At 37.7% G+C, this 24,760-nt stretch overlaps 2 protein-coding genes across 5 annotated transcripts in view; one reads left to right on the top strand and one right to left on the bottom strand.

The window, feature by feature from the left end:
- LOC135072693 (protein dachsous) overlaps positions 1-7,843 on the top strand; it is a 368,595-nt gene extending 360,752 nt beyond the window's left edge. The window contains exons 10-15 of the mRNA XM_063966701.1: positions 75-1,149; positions 1,235-1,955; positions 2,058-3,184; positions 3,616-3,906; positions 4,076-4,367; positions 4,494-7,843. Of these exons, the coding sequence (XP_063822771.1) occupies positions 75-1,149; positions 1,235-1,955; positions 2,058-3,184; positions 3,616-3,906; positions 4,076-4,367; positions 4,494-7,119 (6,132 nt within the window). The 3' untranslated portion in view covers positions 7,120-7,843. The remainder of the gene's footprint in view (positions 1-74; positions 1,150-1,234; positions 1,956-2,057; positions 3,185-3,615; positions 3,907-4,075; positions 4,368-4,493) is intronic.
- Positions 7,834-24,197, bottom strand: LOC135072700 (excitatory amino acid transporter). Of its 4 annotated transcripts, none has more exons than XM_063966717.1 (10): positions 24,116-24,197; positions 18,773-18,928; positions 18,004-18,340; positions 17,538-17,675; positions 15,876-16,084; positions 15,046-15,217; positions 11,806-12,000; positions 10,245-10,379; positions 9,567-9,678; positions 7,834-8,919 (listed from the first exon to the last, which is right to left on the bottom strand). In XM_063966717.1, the coding sequence occupies exons 2-10, from the start codon at positions 18,909-18,911 to the stop codon at positions 8,779-8,781; spliced, it is 1,578 nt and encodes a 525-aa protein (XP_063822787.1). In that variant the 5' UTR covers positions 18,912-18,928; positions 24,116-24,197; the 3' UTR covers positions 7,834-8,778. The 4 variants fall into 4 exon arrangements, with proteins under 4 accessions (XP_063822787.1, XP_063822786.1, XP_063822785.1 ...); XM_063966716.1 differs by lacking the exon at positions 24,116-24,197 and adding an exon at positions 22,860-23,142; XM_063966715.1 differs by lacking the exon at positions 24,116-24,197 and having other exon boundaries at positions 9,573-9,678; positions 18,773-19,316.
- Positions 24,198-24,760: the final 563 nt, after the last annotated feature.

The following is a 24,760-nucleotide window of genomic DNA, read 5'->3' as shown; positions in this document are numbered from 1 at the left end:
ATCACAACAACAAGTGATGAAATAGTACATTTTTAAATGTACCTACATACTTATAATGAATATTTCATTTTTAGGTCAAGGAAAACGCTGAAATTGGCCACGTAGTCGGTACAGTCGCATGCTGTGATAGCGATGTTCAAGATAATCTGATAAATGGGGACGAAGAAAAACAGATTTCTTATCTTTTGATGCCATTGACCACAGACCACCAGCATGGCACTTTCGAGATAGACAGACGCACTGGCTCTTTAGTTGTAGCGAGACAATTAGACAGGGAAATACAAGATGAATATAGGTTAGAAGTGAGAGCATTGGACACTTCGGCTACGAACAATCCCCAAAGCAGCGCTGTCACTGTAAGGATAGAAATCGTCGATGTGAATGATAACGCGCCGCAATGGCCTCAAGATCCAATCAACATTGAAATATCTGAAATCACCCCCATTGGAATGACTGTTTACAATTTCACCGCTAAAGATGCGGACTCGGGCCCAAATGGAGAGTTAAATTTTCACGTCGTCTCTTCTTTGCCGTCAACCAAAAATGTTTTCAACTTGGATCCTTTGACTGGCTCACTTACGCTGACATCGCCTCTTGATTATGAAACGTTGAAAGAGTATTGGCTAATAATTGAAGCTACTGATCTGGCTACGAATATATCTGAGCGAATGGCCACATCAGCTACAGTTCATATTTCTGTCCTAGACGCAAATGATAATGTTCCTACTTTTGTATCAGCGTCGAAAGTAACAGTCTCATTGAGCACTTTATCAGGTTCGCTATATCAAGCATTAGCGGTCGATGAAGATTCTGGAGATAATGGAAAAATATCGTACTACATATCGGGTGGAAATGAGCACGGCTACTTTTCTATGGAGTACGAGGTTGGCAAATTGACTTCATCAAAGAAATACTCGTCTGATATAGCGAGAGTTCGACCTGGGCAATACAAATTGAACCTTACAGCCTCAGATCATGGGGTTCCTTTTCCAAGACAGAGCCACATGCTTTTATTCCTGAACCTGCAGGAGTCGACTAATGTGCCACCTAGATTTACCGATTCTTTTTACCGTGCAAACATAAGTGAAGACATTCGTCCCGGTAGTTTTGTTACCAGGTTAAATGCAAAGTCTTCGAGAGGAAATACTGGTATGTATTGAATATGTTATCTGTATTTTAAAACAATTAATATTCATTGATTAGAATGATGTGCTAATTTTTCTTTGTATTTCAGGTAATTTAACTTACGTAATCCCACAAGGAGTAGCTGACGACAAATTCATCATTGACCCTCGCCTAGGAACAATTACAGTAAAAACTAAAATCGACAGAGAAGAAAGAGACTACTACGTGTTCCCTGTTTATGTCACCGACTCTAGTACATTTCAGTCTACAACCAACTTCGATGTCGCGACTGTGTCAATCAGCGTCATGGATGTCAACGATAACCCACCGAGCTTCAAGCCAGGATCTTGTTACCCATTGTCCGTTCCAGAAAATAATGACCCAGAGGTTATTCATACTGTCGCAGCAATGGATAAAGATATCGGTGCAAACGGAGTTATCACATACAGCATTACATCTGGCAATAATGGGAACAAGTTTTCAATAGATTCAACTACTGGAAAGCTAACAGCTAAGACGCTAGATCGCGAAACTCAGTCCAAATATCATCTAACAATTACGGCGTTTGACCATGGATCGCCCGTGGCTTTGCAAGGGTCCTGCAATATCACCGTTATGGTGGAAGACCAAAATGACAACGACCCCGTATTTGACACTGGACATTATTCAGCTGCCATACCAGAAGACGCCCCAATCGACACCTCTGTTATAAAAGTAAGAGCCACTGACGCCGATTTGGGATTCAACAAACGTATCGTTTATTCATTGGCAAACGAAAGCCAGGGATTGTTTCGAATTGATAATAAAACTGGTATCGTTTTTACCACTGGGTAAGTGTCCATTTATCATACATAAACAACACTAATGCGCATCTTATTTTAACGATTACATATTTTAAAATAATATTTAATACAATTTTTGATTCTTTGCAGATACTTTGATAGAGAAAAAATAAGCGCATACCATTTTGAAGCAGTGGCGACTGATGAGGGGCGCTATATTGCTCGGTCTCAAAGGGTTTCTGTAGAAATCACCATAAAAGACGTGAATGACAACAAACCTATATTTACAAAATACCCATTCAGAGAGCAAATTGCTACTTTGACTCCTCCCGGACAAAGTTTATTGTGTGTCTCGGCCACTGATAATGACATAGGAACTAATGCAGAAATACTTTACGAGCTTATGGATTCTTCGAATCATAAATTTCGCATAAATCCAACCACAGGACTTTTAACAGCGACACAAAGCTTGGCCAGTGAAAATGGAAAACTTATTCATCTAAAAGTTATTGCCAAAGATAAAGGAAATCCTCCGCAAAGTTCAGTCGGACTGATAGAAATTCGGGTTGGCGATTTCTCCGATCAGACCCCTACTTTGAATTTCCAGAATGCTACGTATAATGTTACTATTGAGGAAAACATGCCCAATGGCAAGGACGTCCTCCAAGTCACAGCTGTAAGGAGTGACGGGCGCCGCCAAAAAATATTTTACGAAATCGGCAATGGAAACGATCAATACGCTTTCGAGATAGACCCTAACTCAGGCGTTATAAGGGTGAATAATTCGGCAAATTTGGATTACGAGTCTTACCCGGGACCGAAGAGGCAGCTCGTTGTGGTCGCCCGAACGGAGGGCTCGCCAGTCTTATACGGTTATTGCGACGTAACAATAAATCTGTTAGACCAAAACGACCACGCTCCTAGATTTACGCAGCAGCAATACATAGCGAACGTTTTGGAAGGCAACACTAAGGGCGAGTTTGTCGTGCAGCTCGCGGCCAAGGATGGCGACCGGGGAGTGAACGCGCGCATCCTATACCATATAGTAGACGGGAACCACGATAACGCCTTTATTATAGAACCGGCGTTCTCCGGATCGGTCAAGACGAACATAGTGTTGGATCGCGAGATACGCGAGACGTATAAATTGACAGTTATTGCCACAGACGAGGGAGACCCGCAAATGACCGGCACTGCTACCCTCCGGATCAATGTCGTCGACGTAAACGACAATCAACCGACATTCCCACCACCGAATCTCATCTCCGTATCGGAAGGTACGTTTCCAAGTTTTTTACTCGTTTACGTATTCGGTTTTAAATTGCTGTAGGGCGTCCTATCGACTTTTCGAAATAAATTGGTAGAACAAAAAGCGATTCACAAAGAGGGAGGCATTTTACATAATTTGTATTCTTGACTCCGCGACTGGCTTACATTGCGACTTTTTGATTCCAGCGCCGAGATTAAATAAAAGGGACTCCTTTAGGATCAATATTTATTGGATGGTATTACATTTTTTTCGAGTGCATGTTTTAGCGGTGCCTCCCCAACGGTCCGCGTTCATTGTCTCTCGCTTTTTTGTTTGTTTTTATATCATTGTACGTCGACAGTGGTTTTGTTTTAGAGGATTTTATTTGCGAATCGTTAAAACGGCAGTCGTATGAGGGAGTCCCGTCAGTGTTTCAACGTTTCTTATTTATTTTTACAGGAGCGGAAGTTGGCACAGTGCTCACATCTGTTACGGCGAATGACGTGGACACATATCCGCCTCTCAAATACGCCATATTGCAGGAGGATAACAGATTCTCTATAGACAGATACAGTGGCAAAGTAGTCCTGAATAAACCGTTGGATTACGAAACGCAGATCATGTATGAAATAAACATAACCGCCTCTGACAGTGAACATATCGCACGGACTACGCTTACAATAAAAGTGATGGATGTAAACGACAACGCTCCTATATTTGATGACATCTCTTACAATAGGATTTTGCCTGGTAGGTCTCATAAATCTTTTATAACTATAATTAGAGAAACTAATCTAAATAAAGCAAATAACATAGACACGTCTAAGTCAATTCCTGTAAGAATATTACTCACAATAAAATTGTGCATTATAGGTTTTAGAGTTTTACGTACTAATATTTTATCTTTATGTTATTACAGAAGGCAGTGGTACATTGGAGATTGGTTCAGTGAAAGCAAAGGATAAGGACAGTGGAGACAATGGCAGAATATCTTATTCGATTCTCCGTGCGACCAAGGGGTATTACATTGACGCTGTGACTGGGGCAATATTCGTGAACTACAGTGCATTGCCGGCAAACGAACGAGATACGCAGTTGGCTGTTGTAGCGACTGATCATGGGAAGCCAAATAAGAGTGCAGTGGCATCCGTCAGGATAAGCACCGGGGCATCTTCAGAGATCAAACCTTTCATAGGACAAGACACGTACAGGTTAGTTTTTGAACATCAATTTGAAATCTTCATAACTGTTTACATTACTTAATAAAGTACTAGCAAAATAACTGTGTTGTGGTATAAAAGCTTGTGTAATAAACTGGTTTTATTTCTCAATTTCAGGATCACAGTCAACGAGGACACGGAAAAGGGGTCCACGCTGCTTCAAATCGGCGGTATCAACGATGTTTTGAAGAAGTACAATCTGGATTTTCACATCATATCTGGGAATGAAGGGGACTCCTTTGATGTCAACGGCGAAGGAGCTCTAATACTAATTGCCAGACTGGATCGAGAAACACAGGATACTTACGTTCTTGGTCTAGCTGCTGTTGAAGAAGGAAAAATACTCTCGTACAACCAAAACAAGACATCCATCACCATATTTGTAACAGTCGCTGATTCCAATGACAACGCACCAATATTTGCAACAAATGAATTCGAATTGACCGTAAGCGAAGATGTGAAAATCGGCTATACAATCACACAACTTTCAGCAACTGATGCTGATCTGTATGGAACCCCTAACGCGGCTATCAGGTACAACATCACGTCAGGAGATGACGAAAAACTGTTCTTCATTCATCCAACGACTGGAATATTGAGCGTTAACAAATCTTTAGATTATGATACCGGTAACACAGATTACAAACTTATTATAGTTGCCTGTGATCAGGGAGAACCTTCTTTGTGTAATGCCGCTTATATCAAAATTGGTATCATTGATGAGAACGATAATACTCCAACGTTCCCAGTGAATGAGTACTTTGAAACCATCGGTGAAAATGAAAGAGTTGGAACGTCTGTCTTTACGGCAAGAGCCACGGATCTTGACAGAGGACGATATGGAAAACTCAACTATTCTATTGTGCCTGCCTCGACGAATTACAACAGAAACGATGATTCGTGGAAAATGTTCCTAATTGATGCTACATCGGGACTAGTCAACACAAACGCTGTTTTTGATTATGAACAAAAGAACAAGTATGAATTCTCTATCAAGGCTTCGGATCTTGGCGGGAAAAGTTCTACTGTCAAAGTCCGGATCGATATAGAGAGTCGAGACGAATTTTATCCGCAATTCACTCAAAAGACGTATAACTTCGGCATTCCTAAATCTGGACCTCTTCCTGCAGGATATGTCATTGGTCAAGCCACAGCCACTGACAGAGATAAGGGCATTGACGGAAGAATAGTATACCAGCTCTCTACGTCGCATTCATACTTCAAAATAAATCGAACAACTGGTGTAATTATCTTGAAGAAGAAAGTGGAATCTTTATCTAATCTTTTTGGTTCTGATAAATCAATAAGTCTAGTAGTCACTGCGAGTTCCGGACGACAAGGTTCACTTACTAACAAAACAGCTGTAGAGATATTACTGGACCATGAAGCAGTAGTCTTAGATTCAAATATCATAAACGACGCATCCGCTGCTCCCAGCGGTGGACTCTCCGATTGGGCATTAGGTCTACTGATCGCATTTATATTTATTATAATTATATTCGCAGCGGCATTCCTATTTCTTCACATGAAAAATAAGAGGCACAAAAAAGTAAACAAACCTGGATTAAACTCTGAAGGGGTAGGTGCAACAAATAGTTACGTTGACCCAAGTGCGTTTGACACTATCCCTATTAGAAATACCGGAGCAGTTAGCTCTGGGAATCAATTTGCTCCACCCAAGTATGACGAAATCCCACCATACGGACCACATACGGCTAGTTCCAACTCAGGAGCAGCAACAACCTCAGAACTATCTGGTTCAGATCAGTCTGGTTCCAGTGGTAGAGGATCTGCAGAGGACGGCGAAGATGGTGAAGATGAAGAGATAAGAATGATCAATGAGGGTCCACTCCAGAGGGAAGGTATTCACAGACAAGCGAATGGAGTAGATGATGATAATTTATCAGACGTCTCGGTTCATAATACTCAAGAATATTTAGCGAGACTTGGAATAGTAGATACTGGCACTGGTGGTGGAGCATCTACGTCTTCCAGGAGATGTTCTGAAAATGTTGGTAATAAAGACACCATGTTACATCATGGCCCTATTGACTCTATGCACATGTTTGATGAAGATGGTGGCCACGAGAATGATATAACAAATCTTATCTATGCTAAACTCAATGAAGTGACAGGCAGTGAAAGAGCAAGCAGCGCTGACGAAGCCAGTGCAGCAGTCGATAGAGCAATGGCTTTAGGCGCCTTCTCAAGTGCGCCTGGAGATAATAATGCTGTACCAACTGCAGGCCCATCAATGACGGGCAGTCTCAGCTCAATAGTTCATTCAGAAGAAGAACTCACCGGCAGTTACAACTGGGATTACTTACTCGACTGGGGACCACAGTATCAACCTCTAGCACACGTGTTTTCAGAAATAGCTCGGTTAAAGGACGACGCAGTGTCCCTTCAAAGTGGTAATAGTGGTGCGTCTAGCGCTAAGAGCAAAGGGACATCAATATCTGGCGGCAAGAGTGTTCCGCCGCCATTATTGACGACTGTAGCACCAAGGAGTTGTCCCGCTCCGTCGTTGTCTTGTAGACAACCTCAACATTTATTACCTAGGTCCCCCATAAGTCATGATGTGCCTGGAGGTTTCTCAGCCGCAGCTGCTATGTCGCCATCATTCTCGCCATCTCTCTCGCCTTTAGCGACGAGATCCCCTTCTATGTCACCTTTAGTAGGTCCTGGTCTACCTCCAGCCCCCGGCAGTAGGAAACCTCCACACTCTACTATGAGAATATAAAATTTGTATTATTTTCTAGGTTATTGTACATATTGTGTGTAACGACTGTTCAAATTAAGTATTGGTAGTAATATTTATTGATTACCGATGTGATCGGATTAGTTTTTCTAATATCATTTTGTGCATTCACAAATGGACTGCCTGAACTATGCTCAAAGTGATGTACTAAGCGCTTATACCGATTTTACGGTAGTGTAAATAGTCTTCATTCGGGTTGTATTATTAACTGTAAATATTAGTCTGTATATTTTAGTGCCTTGTAAAATATTTAAATGAAGACTGCCATGTTATTTTATGTTATTATAAAACAAACGAATCAGCTTTACGTTAAGCTATAAGTATACTTTTAGATATTGCAATTTTTGATAAGATTTATTGAAACATATTTTACTAAATGCAGTCACAAATTTGTTGTACGTCAACTATTAGATCGTTAACTGTAAGTGGAACTATTGTGCCTTTTGTGATTTCTGGAAAATCATCAACATATTTAGTATCATTTATAATACTGTGATTTTCGTCTAAGTATCGAAAACGCCTGTAATCTGTTCACGATTGACACTTGCCAACTTTATTCATTATATTTTTTATAAAGTGATATTTCTCCGTGTCAATTATTTGAACAGTAGTTAAATATTGTAAATAATCCCTGTCCATATTTAGTTTTAAGTTCGACTGTCCGTGGAGAATGTAAGCGAAAATAAATAAAATATGTAAAATTTTATCACTGGTTTTTATTTTTATCAAATAATACCCAGTAATTGAAAAGAAAAACAACAAATATTATATCACAGCTGGATCTAAATCTATAAATGACAATGACCATAAGGTATCTTAAAAGTAAAAAGTAGGAATCTAAAACATTTAAACAAATACCAATTCAAAAGGACATCAAAACCTTAATTTTAGTAAAGCTGCCTGTAAGGTGTTATTATTAAATTTGATAACAATCATTACAACTGCCCATGTTATATCATAGAGGGTAGTAAGGCAAAAACTACATCTAACGGGACCTTTGTCGTAACTTAAAGCCTAGAAATGCCTTAATACTAAGCAATGAATACATACATTATGAAAACGGAATTCCATTTTTACTATACTTGCAAATAAATGCCTACATTGCATATTAGACCCATCTTCCGATATGTCAGCGATTTATTATAGTCTATCTATAGGGTCATTTTGTGATGAAACCAACCGAAACTGGCTCGTCAATGATTTTTATAATTTATAAAAATGTAAAAATGGCATTTTAAAATTACGAATTGGCCTTTGGCACTTAAATATAATTAGGTACCTTGAATACTTTAGCATCGTATCATTCAAAATATATCAAAACGTTGCTGCTATGATCAACACTAGATGATAATTACAGATTAATAAGTGTTAAATACTTGATTGCTTATTTAAGAATAGTCAATTGCGTTTTATAATTATTCACTTGCTTCTTATTATTATTACTATCGTATTTGCCATTGTCAATTGACTGGACGTACCAGCTAGTAACGCTAAAATGGTTAGCGCACATACATACCTATTCAAATTGCAAGATATTTTCGTACAAAATCTATGATTACGAATTTTAGAGTCATACTGACTAATTACTAAAAAGTCTACTTACGGCGTTCTAGATAAATATTATGAAAGGCACGCGTTAAACTAGATCCTCTTTACGGAGTGGTTGCCGGTTAAATGCATGTCGATGATGACGTCATCTGACGCCAATGACTTTCTGCTGGGAGTCACGAGACCGAGGTCCACCTCTGTATTGATGGTGGTGAGACCATTGGTTACAGGTTCCTGAAATAAGATTTATTGGTTTATTAATTAATTTATTAGTTCAAATATAATCTGTTATTAATCTGATAATTATCCGCTTAGATGAGATAGGTAATTTGAAACTACTTTTAGCTGCGAAAGTTCTGAATTGGGGTTTCCGAATTTCTTAACAAAATTAATAAAATGCAATTGTATGCATAATGGTGCAATTATGGTGTTTCTTTAGATTGAGATGTCACCAAAGCAAAAAATCGTGTAGGCTCTGAAAGAAGGCAGCTATTTGTTTATGTATTTTTAGATTTAAAGCACCGAGAGTTATCCTATTAAAGGTATCCGGTATGGAAAAAATACTTCACTACAAATAGGGTTTAATCAAGGTGTCCCACAGGGCACAAAACTAATACCAGTGTTATAAAACCTGGTGTGCCTACTCGTAACAAGCATACAAGTAAGGTTTAATCAAGGTGTCCCAAAGGGTACAATGCTAAGACCAGTGTTATAAAACCATAGTACTCGTAACAAACTTACACTCACAGTGGAGAGTGCATCACAGGCCATCAGCTCATTCTCGGACAGATTTTCTACAACTACGTTTTAATTAAGGTGTCTTACAGGGCACAATACTAAGACCACTGTTATAAAACCTATAGTACTCGTAACAAACTTACACTCACAGTGGAGAGTGCATCACAGGCCATGAGCTCATTCTTGGACAGGTGCTCCACGACGGCAGCCGCGTAGCAGTCGCCCAGCATGTTGTTTGTTGTGCGTATGCGGTCACTGCCGAGAAGAGAAAGTTCAACCATGAAAAAAATATAGGTAATTTTTCAATGGTGAGCTAATGGAGTTAAGAGATAAGTGGATACTGCCAATGTAAATAAGTTCAAACGTATTTTTGATAGCCATAAATAGGATTATTTATGATTTGGGTAGCGATTAAGATCTTTATAAAATTTGTAAAACTCTAGTTTTGTTTGTTTAACAAAATGTTAATGATATAAATTAAATAAGTAACACCAGCATGTTTTATGTGTATATTGACGCCTTATCAATTTAAATAGCACAGTCTTCATTGGGAAAAATACAAACGCGATAATGACGATACTAAGAAATATAGACGATAGAAGATACTTATAATACGAATAACGAGTACCCTAGTGTGAATAGCACCTTTAACTAGCCTTGTAATACGCAGGTTTACCACTAACAGTGCGTTTCGTTCAGACACGACTTGAAATCGAAATAGAGGTCTATTCAGCTTTGTTTATTTAATTCCTAACCCAGAGGTTTTAGCTCTTAGTCTATTTGGCATTACATTAATTATTAAGCAGAAGCAAGTAACTCACACAAGCCAATCAACAGCGAACAGCAGCGACACGTCGTGTGTCGGAGCGTCTACTGCAGCGAGAACCACGAGTAGCAACACCATCGCTGCTGACGGCACTGACGCGGATGACACTGAAGCTGCTGTTGATGTAAGGCTGAAATAGGAGAAACAGTTTGTTAATGATAAGGGTCGAAAAGGCTAGAAATGAAAACATATCTTGAAGGTAGGAGTACGCTAAGTAAGATATCTTGCCAGATTCGGGTGAAGCTTGCTTCCACCTTCGGCCTGGCCATCAGGTGAGATACACGCCAAGAGCTTCCTCCTTGTGGATAAAAAAAACTTAAGTCAAAATGAATTAACATTATGACAATGCTGTAAAAAATACTAGAATGTAATGCAATAATTCCCAGTCACGACCAAGTTTTTAAGCTATGGAAAAATAATTTAAAACATATTTGAACACTATATCGTAAGTAATGAAGCCAATGATAGCCCAATCGATGATTATTAAAATTTACAGTGTGCGATATCAGTTCGGTCATAAATTTATGTAGGTTACGTTACCCCGCGGCGGTTACAGCGGTGGTGATTCGTAAGATCGAACAATTAGATCGATTCAAGAACCAATAACTTAGAGCCACATCACAGTATCTTTCTTCGCTATTTTATAATCGCTTTCCGCACATACTTTACGGAACCCTTTTTTTTCCAAAATAAAATTTAACCTATGTTACTCGTGGATAATGTAGCTTTCGAATGGTGAAAGAATTTTTAAAAACGGTCCAGTAGTTTTTGAGTCATTACAACCAAACAAACAAAGTTTTCCTCTTTATAATATTAGTGTAGGTAGATTTAAGAGCCTTTGATTACAAAGGGTAACACTCTGTACTTAATAGATTTATATAGGCAGATGGCAGATAAAGACGCTAGACTTGAAGAGCACCGTGTCATTGTCAATATTTCAAAAGTACCAAACTATAACACAAAAACCTTACAGAATGGAAGTCAGCTAGACAAATCTAAAAATTAGTCTGACATAATTATGAAGACATTGGCCATCATGGTGATATTACAACCGATCCTTATCACTAAATGCTTCACAAAAATACTTACAACAAGCTGTGCAAATCTCAAAGGTAGTTGTTCATCTGACAGATTAATGCCCGTTTTCACCATCAATCCCTTATTTTTCAGTTACCATAGGGGCTGTGCCGTCCATGTCGATATACAACTAACACAAAATATCTATCACTAACTGCATCACAAAAGTACTTACAAAATAGTAGCCAGCTGGGCAAATCCCAAGGGCAGGTTGTTCATCTGACAGATGATGACACTGGCCACAGATAAGAAAAGTGCTGTGCCTTTCATGTTGATGTTTCAACTAACAAAAAATATCTATCACTAACTGCATCACAAAAATACTTACAAAATAGTAGCTAGGTAGCTAGGCAAATCTCAAAGGTAGGTTGTTCATCTGACTGATGAAGACGCTGGCCACAGACAAGAAAAGTGCCGTCCATGTTGATGTTTCAATAACACAAAATATCTATCACTAACTGCATCACAAAAGTACTTACAAAATAGTAGCCAGCTGTGCGAATCCCAAGGGCAAGTTGTTCATCTGACAGATGAAAACACTGGCCACAGATAAGAAAAGCGCTGTTCCATCCATATTGATGTTGCAGCCGATGGGTAGAACGAACCGGGTGACCCGAGGATCGACTCGAAGGGGACCCTCCATAGCTCGAAAGGTCACTGGGAGGGCTGCGGCACTGTGAATTGAAAAAAAATGCTGGATTTTGTTGTGGTTGAACAAGGGACTTGAACTTTATGATGAGAGTGTTTGATAATATAAGGAAATAAAAGGCCTTTTGCCCAATCAAGAAAATCTAAAGTGAGGAGAATCTACCTTTATACAACAAAATTCGTATTTCAAAAAATAAGCACACAAATGCGAAGTTTTAACGGAAGAAGACGGAAAGCGAGTGAAAGTACTATCTTGGGGGTAGGTCAATATAACCTGACATTCATAGATAAACGATGCGTTCCGTTATTCGTAATTACATTGTTGCAGCAAGAAATCTAATTACATTACATTATATTCACGATATACCTAAGTAATTAATGGCCAATCACCGAAACATTCGATATTTGCGTTCGATCAATTAAATGCTCGATTTAAAAAGCACTCGATTCGCGAAATCGTGGTGCGATGAACGTTCGATCATTCGGTATTTTGTTTGCGATCGAATTACGATGTTTTAACATTTCATGGCAGTATGATTTTGATTGATTGTAAACTTTCTAGTTTACCGGTCATTCTCACGATTAGGCGTTCTCAGCCTAATTACCATATCATTTTTGAAATTTGGCTTAATTGACTTAAACGCATTTAAATATGAAACACATGAAAAGTGCGAATTTAACAATCGTTAAGGCGTCAAATTATTCCAAGCGGTTTTCGCGCAAATGAGACCCAAAAATTTTATAGTCACGGTAATTAGATAAGGCTAATACTTAATCTAACGGTAATTAGAAAAAAGATGTAAAAACGCAAGAAAACAACATCTTGCATTGATAAATTTGTATACAAATATAAAGCGTCATAAAAAACGCTGTAGGTACACTTAATAACCCTTTGAAAAAGGAAAACACTCGTTTCTATTATTTATTGTATCAAGATATTTTCAGTATACTGCAATAATCGAGGCTATAACAGGAACATTTAGTTTCGGCCAGAAGGGGCTACGTGGCACATTTTTTCATCAGAATCTTAATCATCATTTATTTGATTTCAATGTGGTACAAACGATTAAACGTACAGATAATGGATCAGGAGATCTCACAAATTTTATTTTTCTTTTTAATCTATCTGCGATCAGCCATCACCCATTATCAGATTAAATTGAATTTGTAATAATGACAGTTCCAGCTCAGCATATCCTATGATTTGTCACCTCGATTCTTTTACAATAAGTTTTCAGATTGATGCTATTCGCTTTCTCCCGAGCCTAAATGCAGAATTCTTAGAATTTAGAAGGGATGCAGCAAATAGATTGCATGAAGGTCTAGTCCTTGGTTGTAAGCTTTACAGGATTTTCCACACCCTCTTTGACGTTTGGTATCACTTCAATGGACTTTGTAAACCAAGGTGCACAGCTCAAGATTTTTAAAACTTTATTTTGAAAACGTTAAAGGATTTCTACATTTGCGAGTAGGCTAAGTCGATGCCATGTCTACATGGGTTTTAGGATCCATTTGTATATAGTTTTTTCTCCAAGCTTCTTCTGTCCAGTATCCATTGCATATCACGAAGTTTTTTCTATGCATAACAAAGCAGGTAGGATGCAGTTTAGGATGGTACAAAGTGCCTATGCACTCTTGCCTTGAAAAGTCCCATTGTCTGTTGATTTGTTCTCTTTTGTTCTTAATGTGATCACGCCAGGTAAGTGTTACTGTTGGAAAATCTCATCTTCTTAGGGCAAAGGTATTATGGATAGATTTTAATGGTATTATATTACAATTAATTAATGATTTAAGATGTTAATATTAATTATACTAATAGTAAAAATAAATATCTGGTACGAGACATGTTTCATGCAGGGGTGACATCTCCTGGCCATCAGAAAGCCCCGATTTCACTCCAGGTAAATTCATTTTGTGGGGTCACCTTAGGGGTTAAGATATACTCTTAAATCCAACAACCATGCAGCAACTGAAGCTGAACATTTGTCATGAAATCGAATCTATTTCGAGGTTACTCTATTGAAAGTTTTTTAAAATTTTGATTGTCAGATTGGAAGAAAAGTCCGTACAGTTGTTATGCGAAGGTCTAGGTATATTTCATATTTTATCATCATACTTATTCAATCGTGAGTGCAATTTGTAGGTAATAATTTCATACAACGGTGATTATAAATATACGGTAATTAGTACATGGAAATTATAAAACGACAGTTTTTCTTCAAAATCTCCAAAATCTTCAGCGTATGCAAATACTGTCTTACTACAACGTATGAAGGCCAAAGTACTGAATCTATTTAAATTAACAACGTGGATCTACCTTCAAAAATCGAGTATAAAAATAAGGACATGGTAAATAGAAAAATTGAAAACCAAAGATATGGTAATTATACTCTTACGCAATTCATCGACGGTACGCCAACGCAATAGACGTCTACTTGCTAACAGGTCTTAGAACTAACTAAGGGCTCGCGCCGCGCGCGTAAATGATGTGTCAAATATTATTATTTAGGCTTGTGTGCCCAAAAACAGAAAACGTCACGGGAATTAGGACTTTCGCTCGGACAAGCAGTTTTTTAATTCTAATTATTTACAGAATGGTTCTATTGAATAGATATTTTGCTATGCGTAAGACAATCTTTTGTACTCTTTAAAATGTTGAATGGAGTAAACCAAATCTATACGACATAAAAATTACAGCCAAGTTTTAACATTAAGTCGGTGTGCGGACGCGTAACGGTAATTAGAGAACAGAGGTTCATGTAATTAATTAAGTCACAAATACTTAAAATAGAGGCCTATGATTTAATGCACAACTGGATGGGGTTGTTAAGTAACATATAAAAATACTTGTATGTCCCTAATTTGTCATTTTTAACGATTTAACAGCCCGGACACGCAAAAACTAGCTCATCTGAGAATGGCCGTTACAATAAAAATATTTTTAATATTAATTAGAGATATTTTTTATTGCGTTAGTTACAAACATAAAGTTTCCTATAATTTTTATAGCACACAAAAATTTTATATTTTCTGTACTTTAACCGGTTTACTATATTTTCTTAAATACTTACGTAGAAGCAGTGGCTGATGCGGTAAGCATGGCGTGAGACAGTCCCCAGTAGAATTTGTATGGATTCTTCCTTAGGAACAAGAAGTATATGAGTTGCATCACCAACAGCTGGTAGAAAAACACGCCGATTGCCACTGTTGTTATGAACCATGCCAGTTGAGACATCACCTGAGCTGGAATTAAAAAAAATGATACATTTAATATCGTTCGTTCGTTCGTTTCAGCCAAATGACGTCCACTGCCGGACAAAGGCCTCCTCCATGGTTTTCCACAATGCACGGTCCTGCGCTGCCCGCATCCAGGCTCTTCCCGCGACCTTTACCAGATCGTCGGTCCATCTAGTAGGAGGCCTGCCCACGCTACGTCTTCCAGCCCGTGGTCGCCACTCGAGAACTTTTCTGCCCCAACGATACATTTTAATATGTATTACTGCTTGTTTAGCAGCAAGGAAAAATATGAGTTTAGGAATACTTTATAGTTTTAGACATTGGAGAGTAAATACACCGAAATAACATTGCAGTACAGTATCCATTCTAGAACCTAAAGAATTGGTAATCATAATGTTTCATAAGATCACGATTATGTCATAAGTACTTAACAAATGCCCGTATTCACAAACAATGCTTGCAAATCGAACGAACGGCGTTGAATAGAGCTCTGTGATTGGTTCTTGTGTCACCCTGTGCGTCCACTCGCACTGTGAGACCTCATAGTAATGTTTGTGGAGAAAAAGTAATCTACTATCGAGTAGGTACATCAAAATCATTTTGTATTCATCTGAAAATTACATAGAGTAACCTTTACTGTAAAAAAAGTATAGTTCTTTCTTACCAACATTACTGACTCCAAGAATCTTCCCCGCAATCACACTGCTGACGCCGACCGGAGTCATCCACATGACTCCCGTCACCATCTTCATGATGACCTCGAAGATCGCTTGGAAGAAGTCGATCACCACCTGTCCCTTAGGCCCCAAGGTGCCCAGCAGACTGCCAAACACTAGGCAGAAGAAAACTAGGCCTAGAGTATTGGTACCAGCTCTGAAAATTTAAACCAAGCTCTTAGGGTGGATTCGATCAAACAAGAGTAAAGGACATCATCCACGTTTCATATATTTTTGGTCCAAAATCAAAAGTGCCGGCCAACAAAAAAAAGTGCTGTATTCTGACAGAATACGTCTGCCTTAGCATTTGTTACTATGGCACCAAAGCCGTAGCTCCACTGTGCGTCGAGTATTTGAGATCTAAAAGTCATCGACTATTCATACATTTTTTGTTCAAAATCAAAAATGTCGGCCAATAAAAAAAAAAGTGATGTATTCTGACAGAATACGTCCGCCTTAGCATTTGTTATTATGACACCAAAGCTGTAGCACCACTGTGCGTCGTAGTATTTGAGATCAAAGTCAGTCGTTTCATATATTTTTAGAACTCAAATACTACGATGCACAGTGGTGCTACAGCTTTGGTGCCATAGTAATAAATGCTAAGGCGGACGTATTCTATCAGAATACAGCACTTATTTTTTGGCCGGCACTTTTGATTTTGGACCAAAATGGATGATGTCCTTTATTTTTATTATATTAAATTAATCTATACTTCTATACTAATATTATAAAGCTGAAGAGTTTGTTTGTTTGTTTACTTGAACGCGCTAATCTCAGGAACTACTGGTCAGATTTGAAAAATTCTTTCAGTGTTAGATAGCCCATTTATTGAGTAAGGCTAGGCTATAACCATCACGCTACGAGTAATAGGTGCAGAGCAAATATAAAAAATTTTGCGAAAACGGGTTTTCACGCGTACGAAGTCGCGGGCACAGCAACTAGTCTCAGAATAAATCGTCAGTTTTGACATGTATTTCCCATACTGAAACTGTCAATGTGCCAGTAATACCAGGAGTTACTCTCGGATAAAAATTTGCTCGAATTGGGCCTTAGCCACGGATTTTGGTTATTAAAAATCTCTTAGATTTTATAAACAAATGATAAAACATAATCATGATTCATCATCAACAGCCCTTTACAGTCCACTGCTGGACTATGAGCCTCCTCCACTATAGTGGAGGGTTTTGCCATAATCTCCACGCTAGGCAGGCGGGTTGGAGATCGCAGTTTAAAAGATTGATGTTTTTCAGAGAGCGCTGCTGCCCATTCTCTGTTTGATGTGTAGTCCCTAATCATGATTATAAATAAAGATAAACCATTATGTGTTAACCATGTTAAAACGTATGTACTACGTGATGTACCTATTATGACGTGTTGATGTACCTATTACTAATTAAAATAAAATAAAAATAAATTGATAAGCACGACTAAACGATAAGAAAAACGAATTTTCTTTAATAACGATTTTGCAATAAAACGGCACAAACAAGACTCATGAAAAACTGCAATTATTAACGAACTCTGTAGTTCTACATTTCCCGAAAACCTTGTTTCAGTTTTAATATTATCATAGTTTAAATGGACCCAGTATTTTGGTATAATCTTACCTATAAGATACAACTCGCACCATAGCCGGCAACGTATCGTTATCAGAAGCATTCCTGCCGAACAAAGTCGTCGGCTGTACATATACCGTATGGGCCTGCTGGAAGGCAGCCTGCACTATGTTGTCGGGGAATACGTTTCTGAAAAGAAAGCATTATATTAGTCATGATCAACTATCTCAGTATCTACACGTACGAATAAAACATAGTCTCCCAAAATTACTAATTCAAACAAATATTATAAACACTGTCTGCAGTTTAAGGAAAGGGTAAAAGGTCTTCCAATTTAATTTCATGATTGTCCGAATAAAATTGAGAGTTGCAGATTTTTTGGCACCAAAAAGGTAAACATAGGATTACTGATCCGATGCCGTTTGATTTTATTTTAAAATACGCGTATTCTATTTTGATCATACTTTTTATGTCCCTTTGTTAAAATATTGCATACTGTTGTCACAAGTTTACTCACCTTCCTATATCTAAAAGACTATCCAGAATACTGTGGTCCCTTCTCCCTGTATTAACACTGACAAAGTCCTCTTTCAGTTCTGGTTTCCCAGGATGTATCATCATTGCCATCAAAATACCCAGAAAGGCGTTGAACATGGAGGTTAAGATGAAGTACAGTAGTGTCCTCACTGCGATCTTCCCACTCATCTTCGCGTTTAAGCTTGCTGAACCGGCTATCAGGCTGGCGATGATGAGAGGCAGAATCATGAGCTTGAGTAACCTCATGAACAGTTCTCCAGGGTATGATATGATCACCAGCGCGTCAGGTCCAAGGTTACAAGGGCGCAAACCAAATCCTGAAATTGATATTCGTACATTACATTAAGCTTGCACATATCGAACTTTGCATTTCGTTGCAAATCATCTATTTCCAACTCAAAAGATGCTATTGTGTTTAATTAATATACTTATTGTATGTATTTTCTGCATAGGTAAAGTTTCGAAACATTTTTTAACCAAAACGTGATGGGTAGTAATGCTCAAATAAAAGGTGGAGGGAGATGAAGCCAAAATCTTCAACCACAAAGAAACTTGAAGAATCCATTCGAACTATTATTATAAATACTTAATTATTTTTCGTCTTTCTGTCTGGTTTTCTTTACTTAGATGAAATTAGGTAGAGATATTTATTTTGAGACCCAGCGAAAAACAAAAATAGTTTAATCTACTTTTTGGATGGGGAGCGAAAAACTGATGCTTTTCAAAGAAAATGAAAATCTCAAACTCACCCACGCCAATTCCCGTGATGACACCGAGCAGCGTGACCACCAGCATCGTGTTGTCAATGAACCACTTCTTCGCGCCGGTCGGTTCCACCGGAGCAGTCCGGTCCTCCGTGGTCTGCGGGCCTCTGTCTCCTGGCCCCATCTTCGCGAACAGGTACTCTGAAAACCGTTCACCTTTCTCCATTACAGGCGAATGGACTCTACCGTCCAGATCCTACGATCTGGTTTCCCCTGTTCTTGTCTCTCGTCTGCTGCAAGTATTGTCTGAACCGGCTTTTCAATACGTGACGATAAGAGGTTTGGGGATGAGTTTTGCTGTTTACGCTTGCATTTTTGTTTTGGATCCGCTGTTATAAATTACAAGGATAGTCCGATTTAAAATTTTGAAATTTTAAGTTAGAAAAAACTAATGTTTTTCACATTCTTTGTTGAAGAGTTCAGTTTCATTTCAGTGCTGTCGGCACGAATCACGCTACGTGACTACGTATAGTCGGCAGGATTACTCTGTCTCGCCTGTTGCAATGGTGTCACCGTTTTTATTAGCACAAACATTGGGTTGCGCTCTGTATATCGCTTGTTTTCCTTTACCGATACGCGAAGAAAGCGTTCGAAGTGAGCAATGGATTGACAAACTGGCTGTAACGCTATCGATCGCGACGCGTCTGGGTGAAAGAAGGAAGCCATGCTTGGTATGCGCGCGCATACATCGATTCGTGTCCATTCACTTAGTTGTATTAAACTCTATAAATAGTTTATTAAATTGTGGGCATTATGTCTGCAAGGGGATTGGAAACGCTTAAGGGCGATGCAGTTGTGTCACTGGGGTATAAACTGAATCGACGACATGCTACGGCTTTTAGTACATAAGTCTTCTTTGAAGATTACGTGTTTAGAACGAGCACGTTGTACATGACATGGATAGGTACTGAATTTAGATCTTATTATAGTTTTTCTCTTTGTATGCTGGTGGAGTCTGATTCTGAAATAACTGTAATAACCTAGTACCTACTAAACAATTTGAACTGTGGTGAACCTTCATATTTACTTACCTAACTAAGTATGCTTGGTTAAGGATATTGATGTAGGTAAATCTACGTCAAAGACGGTATCATGTTCATATTTGGCTCTATGAAGAAATTAAACATCTCAAATAGTTAAAATAGTGAAATAATCTTAGCCAAATATAAGTTTAGAAATCGCGTCAAAGCATTTTAAGTTCAATTTTGATTAATTGAAACTCCACTAGACCGCCTAAATATGATTTATTAAAACATGAAACGCGACATACTGGAGATGGGCCAAGACTTTGATTTGGCTTCACTTCCTATTAGAGACAAGTATTATACAACCAAATGACTAAAATACCATATAGATTCCTCATACTACTAACGCCTAGCCAATATCGATGTTATATTATTTGTTTTGTGACAAGAAGGATTGATTGAGGAAAAACATTTGTTTTAATTCTAATAAATTGCTTGATGTCAGCATCATTTAGTCATTTGGCCTCCACAGCAGGAGAAAACTCTCTCTAATTTACCAGAGGCAAAAACTTTATTGTGAAACTATAGTAAACAACTTAAACCATTCCTCAACCCGTCTATAGTATGTAAAGTGTGTACTCGTAAGTGTATTCCAAATCCTCTGAACGTCCCAGTTGCCGGAAGAAAAAATATTAAAAAATTCAATCCAGCGACTTGGCCCGTAGACCAAGCTCAAAGTGGGCCAAGTCACTGTGTTCAAATAGGTATTATGTTTTTACTGAAAGAAAGTTACTTTGTTCTCGACCGACTAGGTTATATCTAATTCACCCTAAGTCTAGACGAACAAAAGAATCCTGGCCCTACATGATACTGTCGGATATTTTTTTATCATCAAACAACGCTAACGAATCAAGATGAGATATATTATCTCTCACACTATCTTCAAATTATTTCAAATTACTCGTATAAGATCTCATGTTGAGCCAAGTTTCTAACTCTACACCTAGAAGAGCTGTGCAATTGAAACTTAAAGTCTGAAATTATCTTTTCAGAGAATCAACAAAAAAGCTCAAAATAAACACAACATTTTTTTCTTAATCGTTTAACTCGATTTCCGTGCCAAATTGTACATCACATTAACTGGGTAGTAAATAAAACCTTAAAACTGGGTAGTTTACATTTTTAACCAAAAATTTCAACACATTAAAAACACTTTATCCAACCTCTGAAAACCGATAGTTTTATTTAAGTCGTTCGATCAAAAGTTCTTTTGAAATTAGTAATAGACTAGTATTATATTATCTGTGGTAATAGTGAGAAGGTAGTTAGCCAATTGAGTTCGCAAACTAGTAAGATCATGTTCTTTTTGCCATGCAAAATCTATGGGGAAATAAATAAAAGTATGGCTAATGACTTACAAGTGTCTACAGTGTCAACTAATATCCGTTGCAAATATTGCATTAAAGGAAAAAATTTAAGTAGTTGTTGATACCTTCGATCGAAGTTAAGTTTTCGATTTATGTATCTCTTCCATTTACGAAAGATTTGCATTGTTACTTTGTTAGCTGAAGCTGAAGTCTAGAGGCTCTAGGCATGCCTTCAAAATGCATTTGCCCTGTACGGCTAGCACGAAAAACTTACGAGTTCGAATCGTTTGCGTATTCGAATCGCCATCAAAAGGTTTAGTACGAAAACTACAACAGCGCCCTTGTGAACGTGTCGTAACGAGAAATGGTTGCACGAAACTTATTTCGAGAATCAAAATTGTCACGTTATCGTTTAATTTCAAGGTTGAGTATCGCATTTTGTCGAATACGCAAACGATTCGAAGACGAAAGTTGTTCATGCTAGAGGTATTGGACGAAAGTCGATCCTCAACTTCGAACTCATCCTATATTCTTCTGATTAAAATTTCGTTGCGAATCCAATGACAGTTCAACATTCCCCGGGACAAGCATGACGTTCATTGGTTGGGTTTGTATTGGCGGTCAAGCTGTAGATCTTGTCGTTACACAGGAGTTGCAGCGGTGGGAACTAGGGGTGGGAATAATCCGGAGTTGCATCGGTGGGAACAAGAGGTGGGAATAGTCCCTGCAGCATATTTCTGATGATGATGATTATGAATATTTCTAAAATCAACTCAGGTCGATCATTGCACCAGTATAAATCCTAGGTTTATGTTTCTTTTGCCGAAGACACACTCGTGATTAAGATCAACTATAAATACTGAATCCACGTGCCGAACTATAAATACAATGGTATAGCGAGACGTCGGTGAACAAAGACATGTGTTGATATTCTTTTACTCTTTGGAAAACTGTTTCTTTTGGATTAAAAAGCAGTATTAGAGACGAGAGAGTATTATTAGAGGCAGTGGAATCGTTTCTTGAAAAGGAGCTAATGTCAGAGGTTTTCAGCTAACAAATATATTTGTGAAACCAGCATAACCACATTTTTTATGTTTGTATTTTATAAGAAATTATGTTGTGAAACTTTAAGAGAAATACTACTAGCATACTCAAAAATGGATAGCGGTTTCAATAGCTTAACTTTGGTTAGGCGATTATTTTTCACAATAAAACCTACTAGAAAAACAATTTAATAAACAATCTTAAAATTAGTTATTTAATTATTTTTTTAGCGTTAAGAGCGCCTTAGGCAGTTCGATTTTTTCAAGTTATTTATAATTTTCAAATCTTATAATTGTTATGTTAATCTCAATTATATATTTTTATGTAATTACAAACCTTACAAATATTTTAGTGCTGGTTGCGCTTTATATTATATTTTTCAGCCAATAGGTACCAAGACTCAAGAGATCTAGATTTTAGCTGTCGCTAAATTAGAAATAATTAGGCGCCATGCATTTAATTTAAAACACTTCTGTAAACAAACAAAACGTCGCATACAAATTGATTGAAAAATAAATTATTAAAATATGTACAATTTTCAACGTTTAATTTCGAACGTTTTACATACGATTGGATATAAAATACTAATTAGTTATCAGTAATTGTAACAAGAAAATGGCATCTCAAAACAAAAACGAATACCTAGTAGTAGTATAGCCTAAATAAAATAAGTACACTTGTTTTATTGGCACTCACTTTTTAGTTGTTTAATTTTGGCGGCTTTTCTGTATCACAGTTGAAAAAAACAAACACTTTTTCACAGACAACTAAACTTTTCGACTACAGCTTTACCACTGGCGACTAAGACTAATTTTTTATTAATAAAAAATAAAACAGCCGCGGTGTCAAAAAAGCGCGCGAAATTTTACATTTCTTTTTAATCGCGCACAGATGCAGCCAGTGCCAATTGTAATAAAAATAGTTTTAATGCATTTTTAACCCGCGCGCAGCAGAGGAGATGTCTGGCCGCATCATGTTGGCTCACTGCATCTTTCACCAAGGTTATTTTAATCATCAGCCGATAAGTACTTATTGAACTTTAATCATGACACTGCGAGGGAGGGACAATTGCTTCGCTTAAGGGTTAAGTAAGAATCATGTGACATTTCATTACTTATTTTTATTAGCTGGTGCCGTGATTTGAACTCAATTTTTTATGAATTTTTATTATGAAGAAACATTAATTGAATCGTTATCACTGTTTATTATTTTATTTACAAACATTGATAAATAGACTTCGATACTGATGATGGTGCCTACATTACATACTGCCGTTTTTGTTAAATATGGGCCTTCTAATGGGTAAGTTAATTTGATTTAAAGCTCAATAATTAAGTGTAGTTTAGTTTCCAGTCACTTAAAAAAGAGATATTTCTCTTGCAGCAATAAAACCTAATTTAATAAAGGCTAATATTGTGAAAATTCGAATTAATTTCAATTTAAGTTATAAAGTTTTGACTCCAAGTTGCTTTGAAATCGATAAGCGATTTACCTCTTAAGTTAAATTATTTGAGGAACGATAAAACGTTGTAGTTGATCACCTACTTGTATGAATTTTAATTGTCACGTAGTTTGAAGGGATTATTGTAAATTTGCCACAAAATTCTTCACATTCTGTAAGTTTCGTACATTGAAAGTTACTTAATTGGTCATAAACATGCATAGTCGTAAACTTAGGTACGCGCCAATTGTAATAAGGCGAATAATTTACACAAATCATGCTTTTTCCTATGATGTCACTCATACATGCCCCTTTTGAAAGAAAGAAAGATAAATATTGAAAGATTTATTCATCTTGAAGGTAAACTAGAGTAAGAAATATTTATTTGGTACAAAACCTGGATACTTTGCAATAATTTGGAAGTTAGTGGACCAATTTTTATTCTTAACGGCTTGTTTAGTTAGACCTCTTTTATGATTCCAGTGATCGCATTATCTCAAATTAAACTCACCTCAGCATGCAATATCACCACCTAAAAAAACTAAACTAATATACAACGTGCTACCACTGAGTCGCTTCGGGGGGCTATGACAAATCCCTCGTATTATACAAACATTGCCACGAGTTAAGAGCTGTCAGTGAACTAATCTGTGTTGTTGATGCAAGCATCACTTCCAAACAAAATGCAACGTGGGTAATTCTCTACTAAAATTCGCAAGGCTTTAGTTACTAGCCTTTGCTCCAATTCTGAGGTGGAATTGTGTAAAGCAATCGTTTTCATTTGACAGTTCATAACGTACGATTATTCTGTTAAACGCTTTGTTTAACTGACTTTGTCGTACGTTATGAACTGTCAAATGATTACGATTGCTTTACACAATTCCATGATTGAGATTTAATTTTTTAGCTTGAACGTACTCATTTTCTAATCAAGTATTAACTTTTCTCGAGTGGCGACCATGGGCTGGAAGACGTAGCGTGGGCAGGCTTCCTACTAGGTGGACCGACGATCTGGTGAAGGTCGCGGGAGGGGCCTGGATGCGGGCGGCGCAGGACCGTTCATTGTGGAAAACCTTGGGGGAGGCCTTTGTCCAGCAGTGGACGTCATTTGGCTGAAACGAATGAACGAACGATGAACTTTTCATATTCCAATTCA

Source organism: Ostrinia nubilalis, chromosome 6, assembly GCF_963855985.1.
Source record: "Ostrinia nubilalis chromosome 6, ilOstNubi1.1, whole genome shotgun sequence".
In the NCBI taxonomy this organism is placed as follows: Eukaryota; Metazoa; Arthropoda; class Insecta; order Lepidoptera; family Crambidae; genus Ostrinia; species Ostrinia nubilalis.
The sequence above is the reverse complement of the archived record's forward strand: the minus strand, read 5'-3'. Positions and strand labels throughout refer to the sequence as shown.